This window comes from Taudactylus pleione, unplaced genomic scaffold, assembly GCF_031769625.1.
Source record: "Taudactylus pleione unplaced genomic scaffold, aTauple2 ptg000009l, whole genome shotgun sequence".
In the NCBI taxonomy this organism is placed as follows: domain Eukaryota; kingdom Metazoa; phylum Chordata; class Amphibia; order Anura; family Myobatrachidae; genus Taudactylus; species Taudactylus pleione.
Genome location: NW_028284412.1, coordinates 6,652,526 through 6,670,526, shown reverse-complemented (window position 1 = coordinate 6,670,526; position 18,001 = coordinate 6,652,526). Strand labels below are relative to the sequence as shown.

At 42.2% G+C, this 18,001-nt stretch overlaps 1 protein-coding gene across 2 annotated transcripts in view; it reads left to right on the top strand.

Moving 5' to 3' along the window:
- The window catches only part of PAPPA (pappalysin 1), a 475,476-nt gene that overhangs the window by 438,683 nt on the left and 18,792 nt on the right, over nucleotides 1–18,001 (top strand). For both annotated transcript variants that reach the window (XM_088466086.1, XM_088466022.1), the window contains exon 20: nucleotides 8,502–8,573. In XM_088466086.1, coding sequence (XP_088322212.1) covers nucleotides 8,502–8,573 — 72 coding nt within the window. The remainder of the gene's footprint in view (nucleotides 1–8,501; nucleotides 8,574–18,001) is intronic.

The following is an 18,001-nucleotide window of genomic DNA, read 5'->3' as shown; positions in this document are numbered from 1 at the left end:
ATAGGCCTATATGAGCCCAGAAGCTCAGGGTCCCTCCCAGTTTGGGTAAAACTTTCAATGTTGCTGAATTGAAATAGTATGGCTAGAATGTCATTATACACAGCCAGAGTGTATCTTTAAGTCTGGGGAACAGGATTTTATAATACTCCCCTGAAAATCCATCCAAGCCTGGGGCCTTAAAAGGTTTCAACAATTTAACTACAAAGGATAATTTTTCCATGGTGATAAGAGCTGTCAGAGATGAAGAATGTTCAGGGGATATTTGCTGAAGAGAAATACCAGACCAAACGTCTTGTTTTTAAGCAGTCTCTATAATTTCAGCAGAATATAAATGTTCATAAAAATCTCTGAAGATTTCTGTAATTCATTTTCCAGAATGCACTCTGCTACCATCATATTTACAAAGACCCTAAATTATAGTGAAGGGCTGGGTACCCCTAAACAGATTAATGAGTAAGCACCCTGTTTACAGTAAACACGAAACCGGTAGCTAAATTTTTATGCCAAGTGGTCACCAATCTGTGACAAAATAGAATCAAATTATTGTTTCCTAAGAAGATAGTGGTCTTTACTTGTTGGGGTGGCATCAGTGAGCACTTCTTGTGCTTTGATATAAAAAATTTTAATTTTTTTGTAATGTTGTGCAATATTAGAGCTAATCTCAGTCCATAGAATGGTCTTCCCAACATAATAAAGGGTTCTACCACACATGGGATAAGTTGTTAGAAAAATAGGACTGCCACACAGATTTCACTATACTTCTAAATTTCAAGAAATTAGCCAAATACGTTATGAAACACCATTGGTAATGCAGCAAACCACGGTCAACCATAGGAGTAATAACAAACCATGTCAAAGCATGGTCTGAAACGCAAATGGGTTCTTTGACAGATTCAGTGATTGGGGAACCAAATGAGTGGACAATAAAAAATAGTCAATATGTGACAAAGTGCCATGTACAGCAGAAAAGCATGTAAATTCTCAGTCTGTTGGGTGGTGAACCCTCCAGACATCAGAGAGGTGTAGCTCTTGAGTAAAGAAAGGCACACTCAACTTAAGGGGGTTTACTTTCATTTACATGGGGTCAACCTATACATAGTAGCAGAAGGAAATAAATTTGCCTCCAAAAATCAGGGAGTAGGAGGCAGAAGTAGACAATTTAGCAAGTAGTTGTTGAAAAAACAATTTAGAGTAAAAATTAGGGGCGTGGATGTTGCACACCACATAATGGACAGTTTGAGTCGTCACATCTACCAGGACATATCTACCCTCAGGGTCAGACAGGGTAGAACGAATTGTATATGGGAGACATCCCCGGCTTTAGAAGTAAAAGAAGCCATAACAACCCTTTTATACATGGGCAGCTTTGTGGTCTCCTGTGGGATGACATGGGTTTCCTGCACAAAGCCTAATCAACACATAGTTTTTGAATATAGGTAAGTACCTTGGTACATTTCACAGGGGTGTTAACCTTACCAATATTCCATTAGCAAACCTTCAAAGAGGTCATAATGCAAATTCATGGGGGATCCACATGCGACATGGCAAGCCTAAGCACATTATAAAAGTTGGATAATACAAAACATGTGTCCACACCTGCAAAGTATAGGTGTAAGAGAGAGAAAGCAAGGAACATTTAAGGTCATGAGTTATACAGAAAAAAAAACTAAAACCAAAAATGATCAGAATAAAATAAAAGAAGAAGCATTCCATAATATAACAATAGAAAACACTTACTCTAGGACAGTAGTGTCAAACTTGCGCCCCCCTGCTGCAGTGGAACTACACATCCCAGCATGCACTGCCACAGTTTTTCTATTAGGACATGCTAGATTATGTAGTCCCACAGCAGCTGGATGGCCAGGAATTTGACACTGCTGCTCTAGGAGCTCCTAATCAACCACTGTCCATCTTTGAAAGAATAAAAAATTAGAAACTGGTGTAGGGATATAAAAACATATAAAACCCCTTAATTATCTACAAAGGGCCTATCATAAATGGAGGAGAGCACCAGTTAGCAAAGTAGAAGGGTGCAGCATATGTGTCATAGAACAGGATCAAGTCCCCAAAAGAGACCAATGCACATATGGAGGCCCAAAGTCCTGAAGGCAATGTAGAAATATCTGCAGCAATAAGTAAAGGACGTAACCACAAGGTCAGGTAGCTGAAACAGACGAGGCTTGGACCAAAGGCAAACTGGCAGTACGAATCTCTAGTAGATACGCCTCCACATCATCCACTGTAGGAAAGTCAAATTAAAAATTGCCATCAAACAATAGTAGCCTGGCTTGAAATAACAGGATGAATTTCTGACCTTCTGATATGAGCTTAGTACAGACAGGAGAAAAAGCCTTGCGGGCTTTAGTGACTTCAATGGAGTAGTCAGTAATTTACCATCATTCCAAATCAGCTCTTTCTTATGCCTAGATGCAGACCAAATAGCTTCCTTATGCACATAATTTAGGTATCTAAAGATCACCACATGGAGGCATTGTTTCTTCTGATCCCTAAGTTGGCCAGTTCTGTGGGCCCATTCAATTACTAAATCAGAGCAGGCATCGCAGATGTCTAACAGTTCACGGCAAAGTTTTAAAAAATGGCAGAGAGTAGGGGTTTTTACTTATTCTGGAAGACCTATGATGTGCAAATTGTTCCTCCGGGAGCTTTTTTCAAGGTCATCTAATTTATTCCAAATTTTATAGTGGTCTTTCTGCAGATGTGAGGAAAGAAACTGCCTCCCTAATATCCTAAAAATTTGCTCCAACTCTATTGACTAGATTTACCATATCAGATTACAACTTCTGCATCTGTGATTGACCAGAAGTCCCACTTTTTTTCTTCTTTTAATTGAAAATGAAACTGGAAGTTTGAGCCAGTGTGTGAGCCTGTAAACCATACTAGCCTTTCCACTGCCCGCCCATATGGACAGGATCTTGAGTATATTTTTCTTAGCAAGTGAATACAATTTTCTTAGTATATTGCGTCAATAACTTATTTTCTTACTCTTTGATTGTTTTATTTTTTCCATATTAATATTGTTTGTTATATTTTGCAACAACCGTTATTAAATTGTATTTATAAAGCAACGTAGTCCCTCATCACTATTCACGTAAGCATCCACTTCTCTTCTACTTTTCTAATGTTTTTACATGCGGTGATGAAAACAAAACACCTACCTTTGCTGGCCCTGGAGATTGAACCAACCCTGGGTATAACCCTTCCAACTTTCTTTCCAACTTTAAAATATAAAAAAATTTATGAATACAAAATTGTCAGAATACATTAATATTTACTGTTAGTTGTCTAATATTGGTAAGAGAGCATTGCATTCTCCTAGTCACCACAATTTTTTTTGCACTGTCAGGTAGGCACAATAGACACTTCGGCTGAATCTTCTAAAATGCATCACAATTGAGTTTGGACTCACAGTTTTCACGTATGTTTCAAAGAGCATATTTAAAACAATAATAATAGAAAAAAAAACAGAAAACAAAAAACACATAAAACTATTTTTTCTCTTATACTTAATGTTTTTTGGTATGTTCATATTAAAGGGACTACCTCACTGAACCACCTCCCAGTTGTCAACTGTGTCTGGGCAGCTGATCCCAGCAATAATATTAAATGTACGGTTCCAAGAATTGATGGATTGCAAATAGAATAGATTCAAATAGATCACCTAAATTAGTTCAGGTAATATCATGCTTTCCCACGATGTCTTTTATTATATCACTTTGCAAACCTTCACATTCTATCAACATTTTGTGTCTGGATAACAGTTTAAGGGTTTTGACTAAATTGTATTTAAGATTCACATTCAGGTGCTGAAAGCCTGTGTCGTTCTATTCATCTTGTTTGTTGGGGTGCCAAGAATTTGAGTATTTGAAAGATCCAACAGTGATGTTTTGTTTTATAAATTTTACTAGAATTTTGGCAATTCTATCTGGTACTTCTGCCAAGAATATTTCACCAGATTTTCAACCTATGCCCTTCAACACACATTGTTGTGGAAGAATTCTCCCTGAATTGTTTTTACTCTTCTTAAACAGGTTTTCGTTAACTTTTTGATGAGTTCATCTCCGTCAATTGTCTGTTGTCAATGACCATCTTGTCAGCTAAATCGGGTTATTATTGATATTCCTTAATTGATGTTATTTTCTCACTCAACAGAGAAAGAACCTCGCAGCAGTCATGAAATAATTTTAACTTTCTTCAAATTCTGCTAACCTATCCACAAGTTGACTTTAGCGTGGTAGACCTTCACATTATACAGTTTTTCCAAAAAAACTTGGCACCAAAACACAACATAGCAGAATGATCATTTCTTCACTTTCTTTAAGTAGATATTAAACCTTTCTTTTGCAGAAATGCAATGGCTTCTTGTTCTATATGACTCAAAACCCATACCTTCTTTATGACGATAACTAGTTAGTTAGCCATGATGAAGAAAATACCTACTGTATATTGGTTCTGCGCAAGTAATCAGGTCCTTAATTGAAGCAGAATTACCAAAATTGAAAGCTATAATTTCTTAAACTATAATTTTTGCAATGTCCGCATTTACTGAGAATGTAGTAGCCTGTTATACTCTTTCCCCCTACCTAATACTTCCAGCTGTGATGGTTATATTGGCAGGTCAAACACTTTTTGTTTTCTTTACAGTGATAATGTACCTGCTGAGTATCAGCAACATTGAGTTCCTCATTACCATCACTGCTTGATACAAATACAGAAATTCCAGAATATAGTTTGTCTATGTGATTTCATTAAGTACATTTCCCTGTTCTGCCCTTGCTAGTTTTATGTTTATATCTTGGTGGAAAATGTTATCCTCATATTACCACCTTTGAGCATGAGACAAATTATCATTCTCATCATCATTCTGAGGCTGAATATCACATCATAGCACTTCTGTTTCATCATCATGTTCATCCTCAAACTGCTGCAATTATTCTCTGACACTTAATTTTAATTTCAGATGTACTGTGCTTCATCATTGCTAGTGCCTGATATATTGTTCCTAAATGCAACAAAAAAGTGACTAGATATTCTTTTAGTCATAATTTCATTAAGAAAATGATAGAGATTCACAAGTTCCATTATCATCTAAACTGGCAACAAGTGCTTGCCAGTCCATAGTTTCATGCGTTTGACTCACACCTAAACACTGACTCACTCCTAAACACTGATTCACGCCTAAACATTGACAACACACCTAAACCCTGACTCACTCCTAAACACTGATTCACGCCTAAACATTGACTCACACCTAAACCCTGACTCACACCTAAACACTGACTCACTCCTAAACACTGATTCATGCCTAAACATTGACTCACACCTAAACCCTGACTCAGGCATGAACACTGACTCTCTCATAAACCTTGACTCACTCATAAACCCTGACACACCTAAACACTGACTCACTCCTAAACACTGATTCATGCCTAAACATTGACTCACACCTAAACCCTGACTCAGGCATAAACCCTGACTCACTCATAAACCCTGACTCACACCTAAACACTGACTCACTCCTAAACACTGATTCATGCCTAAAAATTGACTCACACCTAAACCCTGACTCAGGCATGAACCGTGACTCACTCATAAACCTTGACTCACTCATAAACCCTGACTTACACATAAACACTGACTCACGCAGAATCCCTGACTAATGCATAAATCCTGACTCACACCTAAATCCTGACTCACACCTAAACACAGACTCATGCCTAAACATAGACTCACGCCTAAACACAGACTCACACCTAAACACTGACTAATGCATAAACCCTGACTCACACCTAAACCCCGATTCACACCTAAATCCTGACTTACAACTAAATCCTGACTTACACCTACATACTGACTAATCCATAAACCCTGATTCACACCTAAATCCTGATTTACACTAAACACTAATGCATAAACCCTGACTCACACCTAAACCCTGAGTCACACCTAAAGCCTGTCTAACACCTAAACACTGACTCACACTTAGAAACTGACTCACACCCAAACATTGACTCACACCTAATTTGTGCACGATCTTAGAACATACTTACCTAGTTTCTCCTTCTCCCATCCAGGAGTTTTCCTGCGGTGAATGTTGTGATTCTTTTTGCCCACCACATTGGCCATTGGCATAATGGCCAATGTGGTGGGCAGGATGAATCATAATATCATGGGCTCCCCTCTGTGTTGCAATTCCACAAATGAGAATCACATCTTCAGACCTTCCATCCAGCTGATTGCAATAGGAAGAGGGTGGGAGGGTAACCACCACTCTCCTACAGAGTAGATAAGTATGTCTTAGTAGTCCTCCTTTTATGAATAATTCCAATTTTACTAGTGTGTTTTGGCAGAGCTCTGGGATTACAGCTTTGACTACATAATGATAAAAATGAGACATCAGGACTCTCTTTTTTCATATGTCACTTTATCCATTTTAATTATTTTGTTTTTGCAATCTAAAATGTTTCTGAAAGATGCAAAACACATCCAAATAAAAGTATATGCCAGTGGTTCCAGAAACATATAAAAATGAATGCCTTTTATGGATTGTGTGGCCACCCGTTAATTTCGGAGAATCCCTATAAACACATACTCCACCTCATTAAATGTCTTGTCACAAAATCTTTTTCCTAGTAATTTTTCCTCCTTTCTGAATGAAGATGAAACAAGAATGTAAAAGATCAGTTTTTGCTTTGTCTTCTATAACTGTGTATCCTTCTTGTTATTTATGTATGTATAACAAGGTTGGGATTAATCTAGCTATTTTTTGGCAATCAATTTTTCAGTTATAACCCGAAACCTCCCTTTCAACAGCAACTTCTTAGCCTATTATTAGCATAACCTAAGTCCCCCTTGTCCAGGTAGTATTTCAAAATATAATACCTTGAGGGTCTTTGCTTTACGCTAATAAAGGCCTATTAAAGAAGTAATTTGGCCCCATAAAAATGCAGACAAAATTATATTTAAATATACAGTTTATTTACCAATGTCAACAGCAGGAGATATCACAGATATCTCCTGCATTTGGCATTGAAATTGCTGCATACCACTGTCCCCATATAATGTATGGAGATGGTAACACCATCTGAATATGGCATCATCCCATCACCTTGTTATGGTGCAACCTGGCCAGAACACTCTTGCAATCCCTCACGGGGGGGGGGGGGGGGGGGCTGTAACTGAACCCAATGCACATCACAACTACTTCATATTGTACATGCATATCAGGATGTGCATGCATGCACTGTATTGTGGTCAGAAGTAAAGTGATTGTATAAGTATTCACCAGGATATGGGCTCTTACCTGTCATAGCACCGATAAGAGCCCGTGTTCTGGCAATGTCCAAATTTTGAATACCTTTAAAAAAGTTCCTTTTTGTTGTGAAATGTGAAAAGTAGATTTTTGGGGCTGCCCCCATTTCTGGATAAATATCCCACATAGCCTAAACCCTAATTTTGAAGAATACTCTTCTACTCAGTTTGCTGTTGTTAGTTCCTCCTACCATTCTATTAAACTCACCCTCAATATATTGAATCGTACATCTGTGAGACTTCAAACTGTTGGTCATTCACTGACCAGGTGACAAATTATCTGTTATACTGTTAAGTGAGGCCCCTATAACCAGTAGAACCATGGATTTCATTACACAACAGTTCACATAGGAGATCCTGCTCTTCCGTGTCTCCATCACCTCCTACACTGGTTCCAACCATTGTCTCCTCCAAGAGCAAAAATCTTCTTCTTCATACTATCAATAGAGCTCAATATTTTTAGTTGCTCATTTAGATCCAGAAGGAAAACTACCAAATGAGAATCATGTCAGAAGTGTATGTATAGTAGAGGGTGTAGACAGTGTTGCATTGTCAGTCACGGAATATATACTAAATGTGTACAACTACAATGTAATATTTGAAGAGAATACCAAAGAGAGTACTCAAATAAATCATAACCTTTTAAGAAGGACCAATTAACAGAATCTGAAATTGCTTAACGGTAATTCTGCAAGAAGAAAAAATTAGCCTGTCATTAATGGAATAACTATGTAAATAGAGATAGGGTAGTGTCTTTTAATCAGCATATAAAAAAACAGAATGTGGGGGAGATTTACTAAGCCTTGGAGAGTGATAAAGTGGGGAGTGATAAAGTACCAACTGATCAGCTCCTAACTGTCATTTTTCAAACACACCCTGTAATCTGTCACTTAGGAACTGATTGGTTGGTATTTTATCTCTCTCCATTTTATCAATTTCCAAGATTTAGTACATCTCCCCTTGTATATTCCCTTGAGACCTGCATTGTCAAGTGCCCATTTCATGCAGGGAACACAATTTTATTTTGTGTAATATATTGTCTATAGAAAAGATAACATTTATTTCCTACTGTAAATACTGAGAATCTAAAATGGAGATTTCACTGTTTTAAATGTAATTTATCTATTCTCATACAAAATTTAATGTCACCATTTTATTTTTTGTCATTATAGAAAATTATCTGCACAGTAAGAAGGCAATGGTATCCTCTCCCCGAAACACTTCGCTGTATCAAAAGGTGTGAGGTAGGTCACTAAGGTAACAGGAACCAATTAATGGCTAAAGCTTGACTAAATAACTGTAGTAGAAGGAATAAATTAAGGTTGTAAGTACTTAAGGTATTCATAAAGTTTTATTGATAAAACTAACAATAAGCTGCTCAATTTGGGCCTGGTGGGATTAGCATATGGCATGTTTCATTGTAAATAGGGCTACCGCCTCTTAGAGATTTCTGTTACAGCAATCACAGATACAAAGCAAGTTACTGTAGCCTCCCTATTCATAAAAGGAGGATTCGTAGTCCAGGGTCAGCACTTTAAATGTTACCCTGCATGTTAGTGAAAGACAGTGTAAGGTTTGTCATCTTAAAGTAGTAGATTACAGTGGCAAATGCAGGATTTTGAAAGGGGGGTTTCCAATACTTGGTTACAAAACCAATGGCAAAAAATCTAACCACATAGAGGCAGCACTCCTCGGGTACTCAATAACCAAAGCTTGTTCATCCATTACTGTACAACGTTTCAGATGAATTTATTACATATTTTGGCAAAGCCTTGACGAAATATGTAATAATTGCATTAAAAAGCTTGGATTATTGAGTACCCGAGGAGTGCTGCTTGTATCTGATTGTATGATCAAGACTGAGCGGTCTGCACCCTGGCTGTTGAACTTTATTTGGAGTGCCGTCTACTTGACTATATTTATGTGGAGCTTTTCAGCTCCTCGAAGAAATAAAAAGGCGGCATTGCTAACATACACTGTGACATATACACGCACACACTGACACAGACACACACTGACAAAACCTAAACGCACACACTGACACACACTGCACTGACAAAGCCTACACACACACACACTGATAAACACTACACACACATACACACTGACACACACTCACTGCACTGACAAGGCCTACACACACACTGATAAACACTACACACACACATACACACTAACAAAGCCTACACACACACACTGACACACACACTCATTGCACTGACAAGGCCTACAGACACGCACACTGATAAACACTACACACTGACAAAGCCTACACACACTGACACACAGTCACTGCACTGACAAGGCCTACACACACACACACACTGATAAACACTATACACACTGACAAAGCCAACACACACACTGACACAGACAAACAAACTGCACTGACAAAGCCTATACACACACACATACACTGATAAACACTACACACACACACTGACAAAGCCAACACACACACTGACACAGACACACAAACTGCACTGACAAAGCCTATACACATACATACACTGACAGACACACACATAGATACATACATACACACTGCATTGGCAAAACCTATACACACACACACACTGATATACACTACACACACACTGACACAAACACACACAGACTGACAAAGTATTTACACCAACACATACTGCACTGACAAAGTCTAGAGTCACACACATACACACTGACAAAGCTGGCACACACACACTGAAATACACACTGACACAAACACACCTCTCACTTGACACAAATTCAGTCATATACAGCGCTGGCATGGCTTATTAAAGATTGTCTCCCCCCACATGTAATACATTACACCCACCTGTGGTAGAGAGCGCCGGTCACTGTCACTGAGGAGGATCAAAATCACGATCTCTCAGCTCCCACAATGCGGTGCCCTCAAGGGAATTGGAAACTGCCCGGGAGGAGCTGCACGCTACTGCTGCAGCTCCCCTTACAGCCAGCTCAGCCAGGTACAATTGATGGCTCACTCAGATCGCTTTCCAAAAAATATATATATATTGCTAAGCTGCGCTGCGATGTAGTGAGGGGCAGGGGGGGTTCCTAGATACTCGGAAACCCCCCCTGCGTGTGCGTATGGATTCAAAGTTCTGGGATATCTTGGAACATCAGCCTACATGCCAGAAAATAACTTATAAGAGTGTGGATAGCAAGATAGAATGTAATAAACAAAAAAATAGGACTAATCCACTGGCACCACAATTTAAAGCAGCTCACTGACAGACTGAAACATGTCACCACACTGAAAAACACCAACAAACAAAGCAGAATGACAATAATTGCACTAAAAATACAGTCCAACAATGGCACAATAACTTCTTAGATGTAACTAAGGAGTCTATGTATTAAGCCTTGAATGAGATAAAGTGAACAGAGATAAAGTACCAGCCAATCAGCTCCTAACTGCCATGTCACAGGCTGTGTTTGAAAAATAAGAGTTATGGGTTGGTTGGTACCTTTTCTCTGTCAACTTTATGTCAATCCAAGGCTTAGTGACTAGACCCCTTAATCCCTTGAAGTCACTTCACATGCATCCTTAGGAAACATATGTAATAGCGTAATCCCTGAAGGTAATTGGCACCCTCAGTGCACAAACGGGTGAATATCAGAGTTTGTTATCAAATCCCAAATCCTAATAGCTCTGCTCCACCAGTAGCGCAGAGCAGACCAACAGGTGAAAGCAAGCCTTAGGGATTGAACGTTGATATCACATGGATTTGACACCAACTAATAAAGATATCTTTAAATGACCATCTAGAAATTCATAGCTCATGGTGCAGTATAACAAACTGCTAACAATACTGCTAATACTTTAATAATAAATAAACAATAAAATTAAATTATGATGACATAAAAACTAGGGGTGTGCACCGGCCACTTTTCGTGTTTTGTGTTTTGGTTTTGGATCTGGATCTTTCTTCGTGTTTTGGATCTGGATTGGTTTTGCCAAAACCACCCTTCCGTGTTTTGGGTTCTGGGTTTTGTGTTTTGGATCTGTATTTTTTTGAAAAAAAGCATAAAAACAGCTAAAATCACAGAATTTGTAGGTTTTTCTGCTCCTATGCTATTATTAACCTCAATAACCTTAATTTCCACTCATTTCCAGTCTATTCTGAACACCTCACACCTCACAATAGTGTTTTTATGTCCAAAAGGTTGCACCGAGGTAGCTGGATGACTATGCTAAGCGACACGAGTGGGCGGCACAAACACGTGACCCATCTAGGAGTGACACTGCAGTGGCAGGCAGGATGGCAGTTAGAAAAACTAGGCCCCAAACTGTACATAATGCAAAGAAAAAAAGAGGTGCAAGATGGAATTGTCCTTGGGCCCTCCCACCCACCCTTATGTTGTATAAACAGGACATGCACACTTTAACAAATCAATCATTTCAGCGCCAGGGTCTGCCACACAACTGTGGCTGAAATGATTGGTTCGTTTGGGCCCCCACAAAACAAGCTGGCAATTAATGTGTCCCTGCACAAACTGGCTCTACGGAGGCAAGATGTCATCCTCATCCTCCTCATCCACCGATTCCTCACCCTCTTCAGTGTGTACATCCTCATCCTCACAAAGTATTAACTCGTCCCCACTTGAATCCACCACCACAGGTCCCTCTGTACCTTCTGGAGGCTGGTCTCCCTGGAAGAGCTGATAATTCATTTTGATGAACATCATCTTCTCCACATTCTGTGGAAGCAACCTCCTACGCCTTTCGCTGACAAGGTTCCCGGCTGCACTAAACACTCTTTCGGAGTACACACTGGAGGGGGGGCAACTCAGGTAAAATAGAGCCAGTTTGTACAGGGGCCTCCAAATTGCCTCTTTTTCCTGCCAGTACAGGTATGGACTGTCTGACATGCCTACTTGGATGCTGTCACCGATGTAATCCTCCACCATTCTGTCAATGGTGACAGTATCATATGCAGTGACAGTAGACATGTCAGAAATTGTTGCCAGGTCCTTCAGTCCGGACCAGATGTCCAAACTTGGTCCTGCCTGCCCTGCATCACCGCCAGCGGGTTGCTTAGGATACCTAAGTTTTTTCCTGGCAGCCCCAGTTGCGGGAGAAAATGAAGAAGGAGCCGTTGACGTGTCACGTTCCGCTTCAGCTGACAGTGTGTTCACCAGCAGGTCTTTGCACCTCTGCAGGCTTGTGTCGGCCGGAAAGAGAGACACCACATAGGCTTTAAACCTAGGATCGAGCACGGTGGCCAAAATGTAGTGGTCTGATTTCAACAGATTGACCACCCTGGAATCCTGGCAAAGCGAATGAAGGGCTTCATCCACAAGTCCCACATGCCGAGCGGAATCGCTCCGTCTTAGCTCCTCCTTCACTTTCTCCAGCTGCTTCTGCAAAAGCCTGATGAGGGGAATGACCTGACTCAAGCTGGCAGTGTCTGAACTGACTTCACGTGTGGCAAGTTCGAAGGGCTGAAGAACCTTGCACAACACGGAAATCATTCTCCACTGCGCTTGAGTCAGGTGCATACCCCCTCCTTTGCCTATGTCATAGGTGGATGTATAGGCTTGTATGGCCTTTTGCTGCTCCTCCATCCTCTGAAGCATATAGAGGGTTGAGTTCCACCGCGTCACAACCTCTTGCTTCAGGTGATGGCGGGGCAGGTTCAAGAGTGTTTGCTGGCGCTCCAGTCTTCGGCACGCAGTCGCTGAATGGCGAAAGTGGCCAGAAATTTTTCGGGCCACCCAAAGCGTCTCCTGCACGCCCCTGTCGCTTTTCAGAAAATTCTGCACCACCAAGTTTATTGTGTGAGCAAAACATGGGACGTGCTGGAATTTGCCCAGATGTAATGCCCGCACAATATTGGTGGCGTTGTCAGATATCACAAATCCCCAGGAGAGTCTAAGTGGGGTAAGCCACTGGGCGATGATTTCCCTCAGTTTCTCTAAGAGGTTGTCGGCGGTGTGCCTCTTACTGAAACCGGTGATACACAGCGTAGCCTGCCTTGTAACGAGCTGGCGTTTCTGAGATGCTGCTACTGGTGACGCTGCTGCTGTTGCTGCGTAAGGTGATACATCTACCCAGTGGGCTGTCACAGTCATATAGTCCTTAGTCTGCCCTGTTCCACTTGTCCACATGTCCGTGGTTAAGTGGACATTGTGTACAACGGCATTTTTCAGGACACTGAGGACACTTTTTCTGACGTTTCTGTACAGTCTCGGTATCGCCTGCCTAGTGAAGTGGAATCTAGACGGGATTTGGAACCGGGGACACACTACCTCCATCAATTGTCTAAATCCCACTGCACTAATGGCGGATACCGGACGCACGTCTAACACCAACATAGCAGTCAAGGCCTCAGTTATACGTTTTGCTTCAGGATGACTGCTGTCGTACTTCATCCTCCTCGCTAAGGACTGTTGGAGGGTCAATTGTTTAGTAAAAGTAGTGGTGTTCCTACTTCCTCTCTGGGATGATGAACGACTCCCAGCAGCAGCAGCAACAGCAGCAGCGGCAGCAGTAGGCGTAGCAATGCAGGATCCTCCGGAGGAATCCCGGATAGGAGAGTCAGTCATGCCAGTGATATGGCCTGCAGGACTACTTCCGATCCTGACTAAGGAGGAAATTGACGAGGAGGGAGTTGACGGTGTGGTTTGCAGGCGCTTGGATACAACAGGACAACGGGATTTAGGTGTCCCTGGACTGCTTACGGTCTGAGCCAAAGTTTCTGAACTTGACAGTAACTTTTTATGAACGCGCTGCAGGTGCCGTATAAGGGAGGATGTTCCTAGGTGGTTGACGTCCCTACCCCTACTTATTTCACCTTTACATATGGTACATATGGCAAGACAGTTGTTGTCCGGATTTGGATAGAAATATTGCCAGACCAAAGAGGTGGAATGTTTGGTCTTCTGCCCAGGCATGACCGTGATGGGCTTTTTCATCCCACGGACAACAACTGTCTCCCCCGGAGCCTGATTTAAACAAACCACATCACCATCAGAATCCTCCTCGCCAACTTCCTCCTCAGCGCCAGCTACACCAGTATCCTCATCCTGTTGTACTTCAACAGTGACATCTTCAATTTGCATATCAGCAAGTGGACTGTGGGTGCTCCTTTCAGCACTTGCAGGGGGCGTGCAAATGGTGGAAAGAGCCACCTCTTCCCGTCCAGTGCTGGGAAGGTCAGGCATCGCAACCACCACCACACTTGGACTCTCTTTGGGGATTTGTGATATCTTCTTAGAAAGCACAGTTCTTCGCTGTGCTTTTGCCAGCTTAACTCTTTTGATTTTTTTAGTGGGAGGAGTGCTTCCATCGTCATGTGAAGCTGAACCACTAGTCATGAACATACTAGGGATCGACCTTAGCCGTTCCTTGCCACTCCGTGTCGTAAATGGCATATTGGCAAGTTTACGTTTCTCTTCAGCTGATTTAAATGTCTTTTTCAAGGTCATTTTCCTGAACTTTGCCATTTGGGATTGTATGTGCCCTCTACTATGACATTGGGCATCGGCCTTGGCAGACGACGTTGATGGCATGTTATCGTCTATGTCATGACTAGTGGCAGCAGCTTCAGCACTAGGAGGAAGTGGTTCTTGATCTTTCTCTATTTTATTTTTATCGGAGAAAGTTTGGTCCTCCATTTATGTTATATCGATTTGATATATACGTGCGGCTAAACACAGAAAATAAATTTTTTTTTGGTTCGGACTGGAGTGTACTTTGTGGGTTACAGCACCCTTTAACGGTCAAGCCAGCCGGCCCTTTACTTATGACACAGGCGCACGCTTGGCACTACTTTGTTGATGCACGTGCGGCTACTGCGCACACAATTCACAAACACAGAAAATAATTTTTTTTTGGTTTGGACTGGAGTGTACTTTCGGGGGTTACAGCACCCTTAACGGTCAAGCCAGCCGGCCCTTTACTTATGACACAGGCGCACGCTTGGCACTACTTTGTTGATGCACGTGCGGCTACTGCGCACACAATTCACAAACACAGAAAATAATTTTTTTTTTGGTTTGGACTGGAGTGTACTTTCGGGGGTTACAGCACCCTTTAACGGTCAAGCCAGCCGGCCCTTTACTTATGACACAGGCGCACGCTTGGCACTACTTTGTTGATGCACGTGCGGCTACTGCGCACACAATTCACAAACACAGAAAATAATTTTTTTTTTGGTTTGGACTGGAGTGTACTTTCGGGGGTTACAGCACCCTTAACGGTCAAGCCAGCCGGCCCTTTACTTATGACACAGGCGCACGCTTGGCACTACTTTGTTGATGCACGTGTGGCTACTGCGCACACAATTCACAAACACAGAAAATAATTTTTTTTTTGGTTTGGACTGGAGTGTACTTTCGGGGGTTACAGCACCCTTAACGGTCAAGCCAGCCGGCCCTTTACTTATGACACAGGCGCACGCTTGGCACTACTTTGTTGATGCACGTGCGGCTACTGCGCACACAATTCACAAACACAGAAAATAATTTTTTTTTTGGTTTGGACTGGAGTGTACTTTCGGGGGTTACAGCACCCTTAACGGTCAAGCCAGCCGGCCCTTTACTTATGACACAGGCGCACTCTTGGCACTACTTTGTTGATGCACGTGCGGCTACTGCGCACACAATTCACAAACACAGAAAATAATTTTTTTTTGGTTAGGACTGGAGTGTACTTTCGGGGTTTACAGCACCCTTTAACGGTCAAGCCAGCCGGCCCTTTACTTATGACACAGGCGCACGCTTGGCACTACTTTGTTGATGCACGTGCGGCTACTGCGCACACAATTCACAAACACAGAAAATAATTTTTTTTTTGGTTTGGACTGGAGTGTACTTTCGGGGGTTACAGCACCCTTAACGGTCAAGCCAGCCGGCCCTTTACTTATGACACAGGCGCACGCTTGGCACTACTTTGTTGATGCACGTGCGGCTACTGCGCACACAATTCACAAACACAGAAAATAATTTTTTTTTTGGTTTGGACTGGAGTGTACTTGGGGGTTACAGCACCCTTTAACGGTCAAGCCAGCCGGCCCTTTACTTATGACACAGGCGCACGCTTGGCACTACTTTGTTGATGCACGTGCGACTACTGCGCACACAATTCACAAACACAGAAAATAATATTTTTTTTGGTTTGGACTGGAGTGTACTTTCGGGGGTTACAGCACCCTTAACGGTCAAGCCAGCCGGCCCTTTACTTATGACACAGGCGCACGCTTGGCACTACTTTGTTGATGCACGTGCGGCTACTGCGCACACAATTCACAAACACAGAAAATAATTTTTTTTTTGGTTTGGACTGGAGTGTACTTTCGGGGGTTACAGCACCCTTAACGGTCAAGCCAGCCGGCCCTTTACTTATGACACAGGCGCACGCTTGGCACTACTTTGTTGATGCACGTGCGACTACTGCGCACACAATTCACAAACACAGAAAATAATATTTTTTTTGGTTTGGACTGGAGTGTACTTTCGGGGGTTACAGCACCCTTAACGGTCAAGCCAGCCGGCCCTTTACTTATGACACAGGCGCACGCTTGGCACTACTTTGTTGATGCACGTGCGGCTACTGCGCACACAATTCACAAACACAGAAAATAATTTTTTTTTTGGTTTGGACTGGAGTGTACTTTCGGGGGTTACAGCACCCTTAACGGTCAAGCCAGCCGGCCCTTTACTTATGACACAGGCGCACGCTTGGCACTACTTTGTTGATGCACGTGCGGCTACTGCGCACACAATTCACAAACACAGAAAATAATTTTTTTTTTGGTTTGGACTGGAGTGTACTTTCGGGGGTTACAGCACCCTTAACGGTCAAGCCAGCCGGCCCTTTACTTATGACACAGGCGCACGCTTGGCACTACTTTGTTGATGCACGTGCGGCTACTGCGCACACAATTCACAAACACAGAAAATATATTATTTTTTTAGCACTTGGGGGGAGCACCCCTGATGGACAGAGCACCCCCTGGACAACACTACAGCACTCCTTTAGGACTGGGACACTGCACAGGACTTTGGAGTGGACACAGCCCCTATGGAGAACTGACTGCACAACACAGTCCAGCCAGCCCCTATGGACTTTGAAGTAGTGGACACAGCCCCTATTAACAACAGCAGCACAGCACAACACAGCCAGCCCCTATGGACTTTGAAGTAGTGGACAACAGCAGCACTACACTACACTACACTACACAGCCCTAACTCCCACCCTCCCTCTTCACTGTCCACAGCCGAGTGAGAAAATGGCGCCGACGTGTGTACCTTATATAGGATCCAAAACCCGCGAGACTCGGAAGGCGGGAAGATGACGTTTTGCCTCGATTTCAGATCCGAGTCAGGCGGGAAAAGTCGAGCCTGACTCGGATCGGACTCGGATCGGGGGGGCTCGGGGGGGTTCGGATTTCAGAAATCCGAACCCGCTCACCCCTAATAAAAACCCATATGGGGATAAGTTCCGTACCAGACAAGTGACATGGGGATATTTACTCCTATCCAGCTTTCCATTTCAGCTCACTATGACGGACTACCCGGGTTCCATCTACCTCCTCTGGAGACTGATATGTGATACATGTACATCTATATCTGGTATGGAGCTTATCCCCATATGGGCTTTTAATGTTATTAGAATTTCATTGTTTGGTTAATTTAACATTAAAGTATTAGAAGTTTGTTA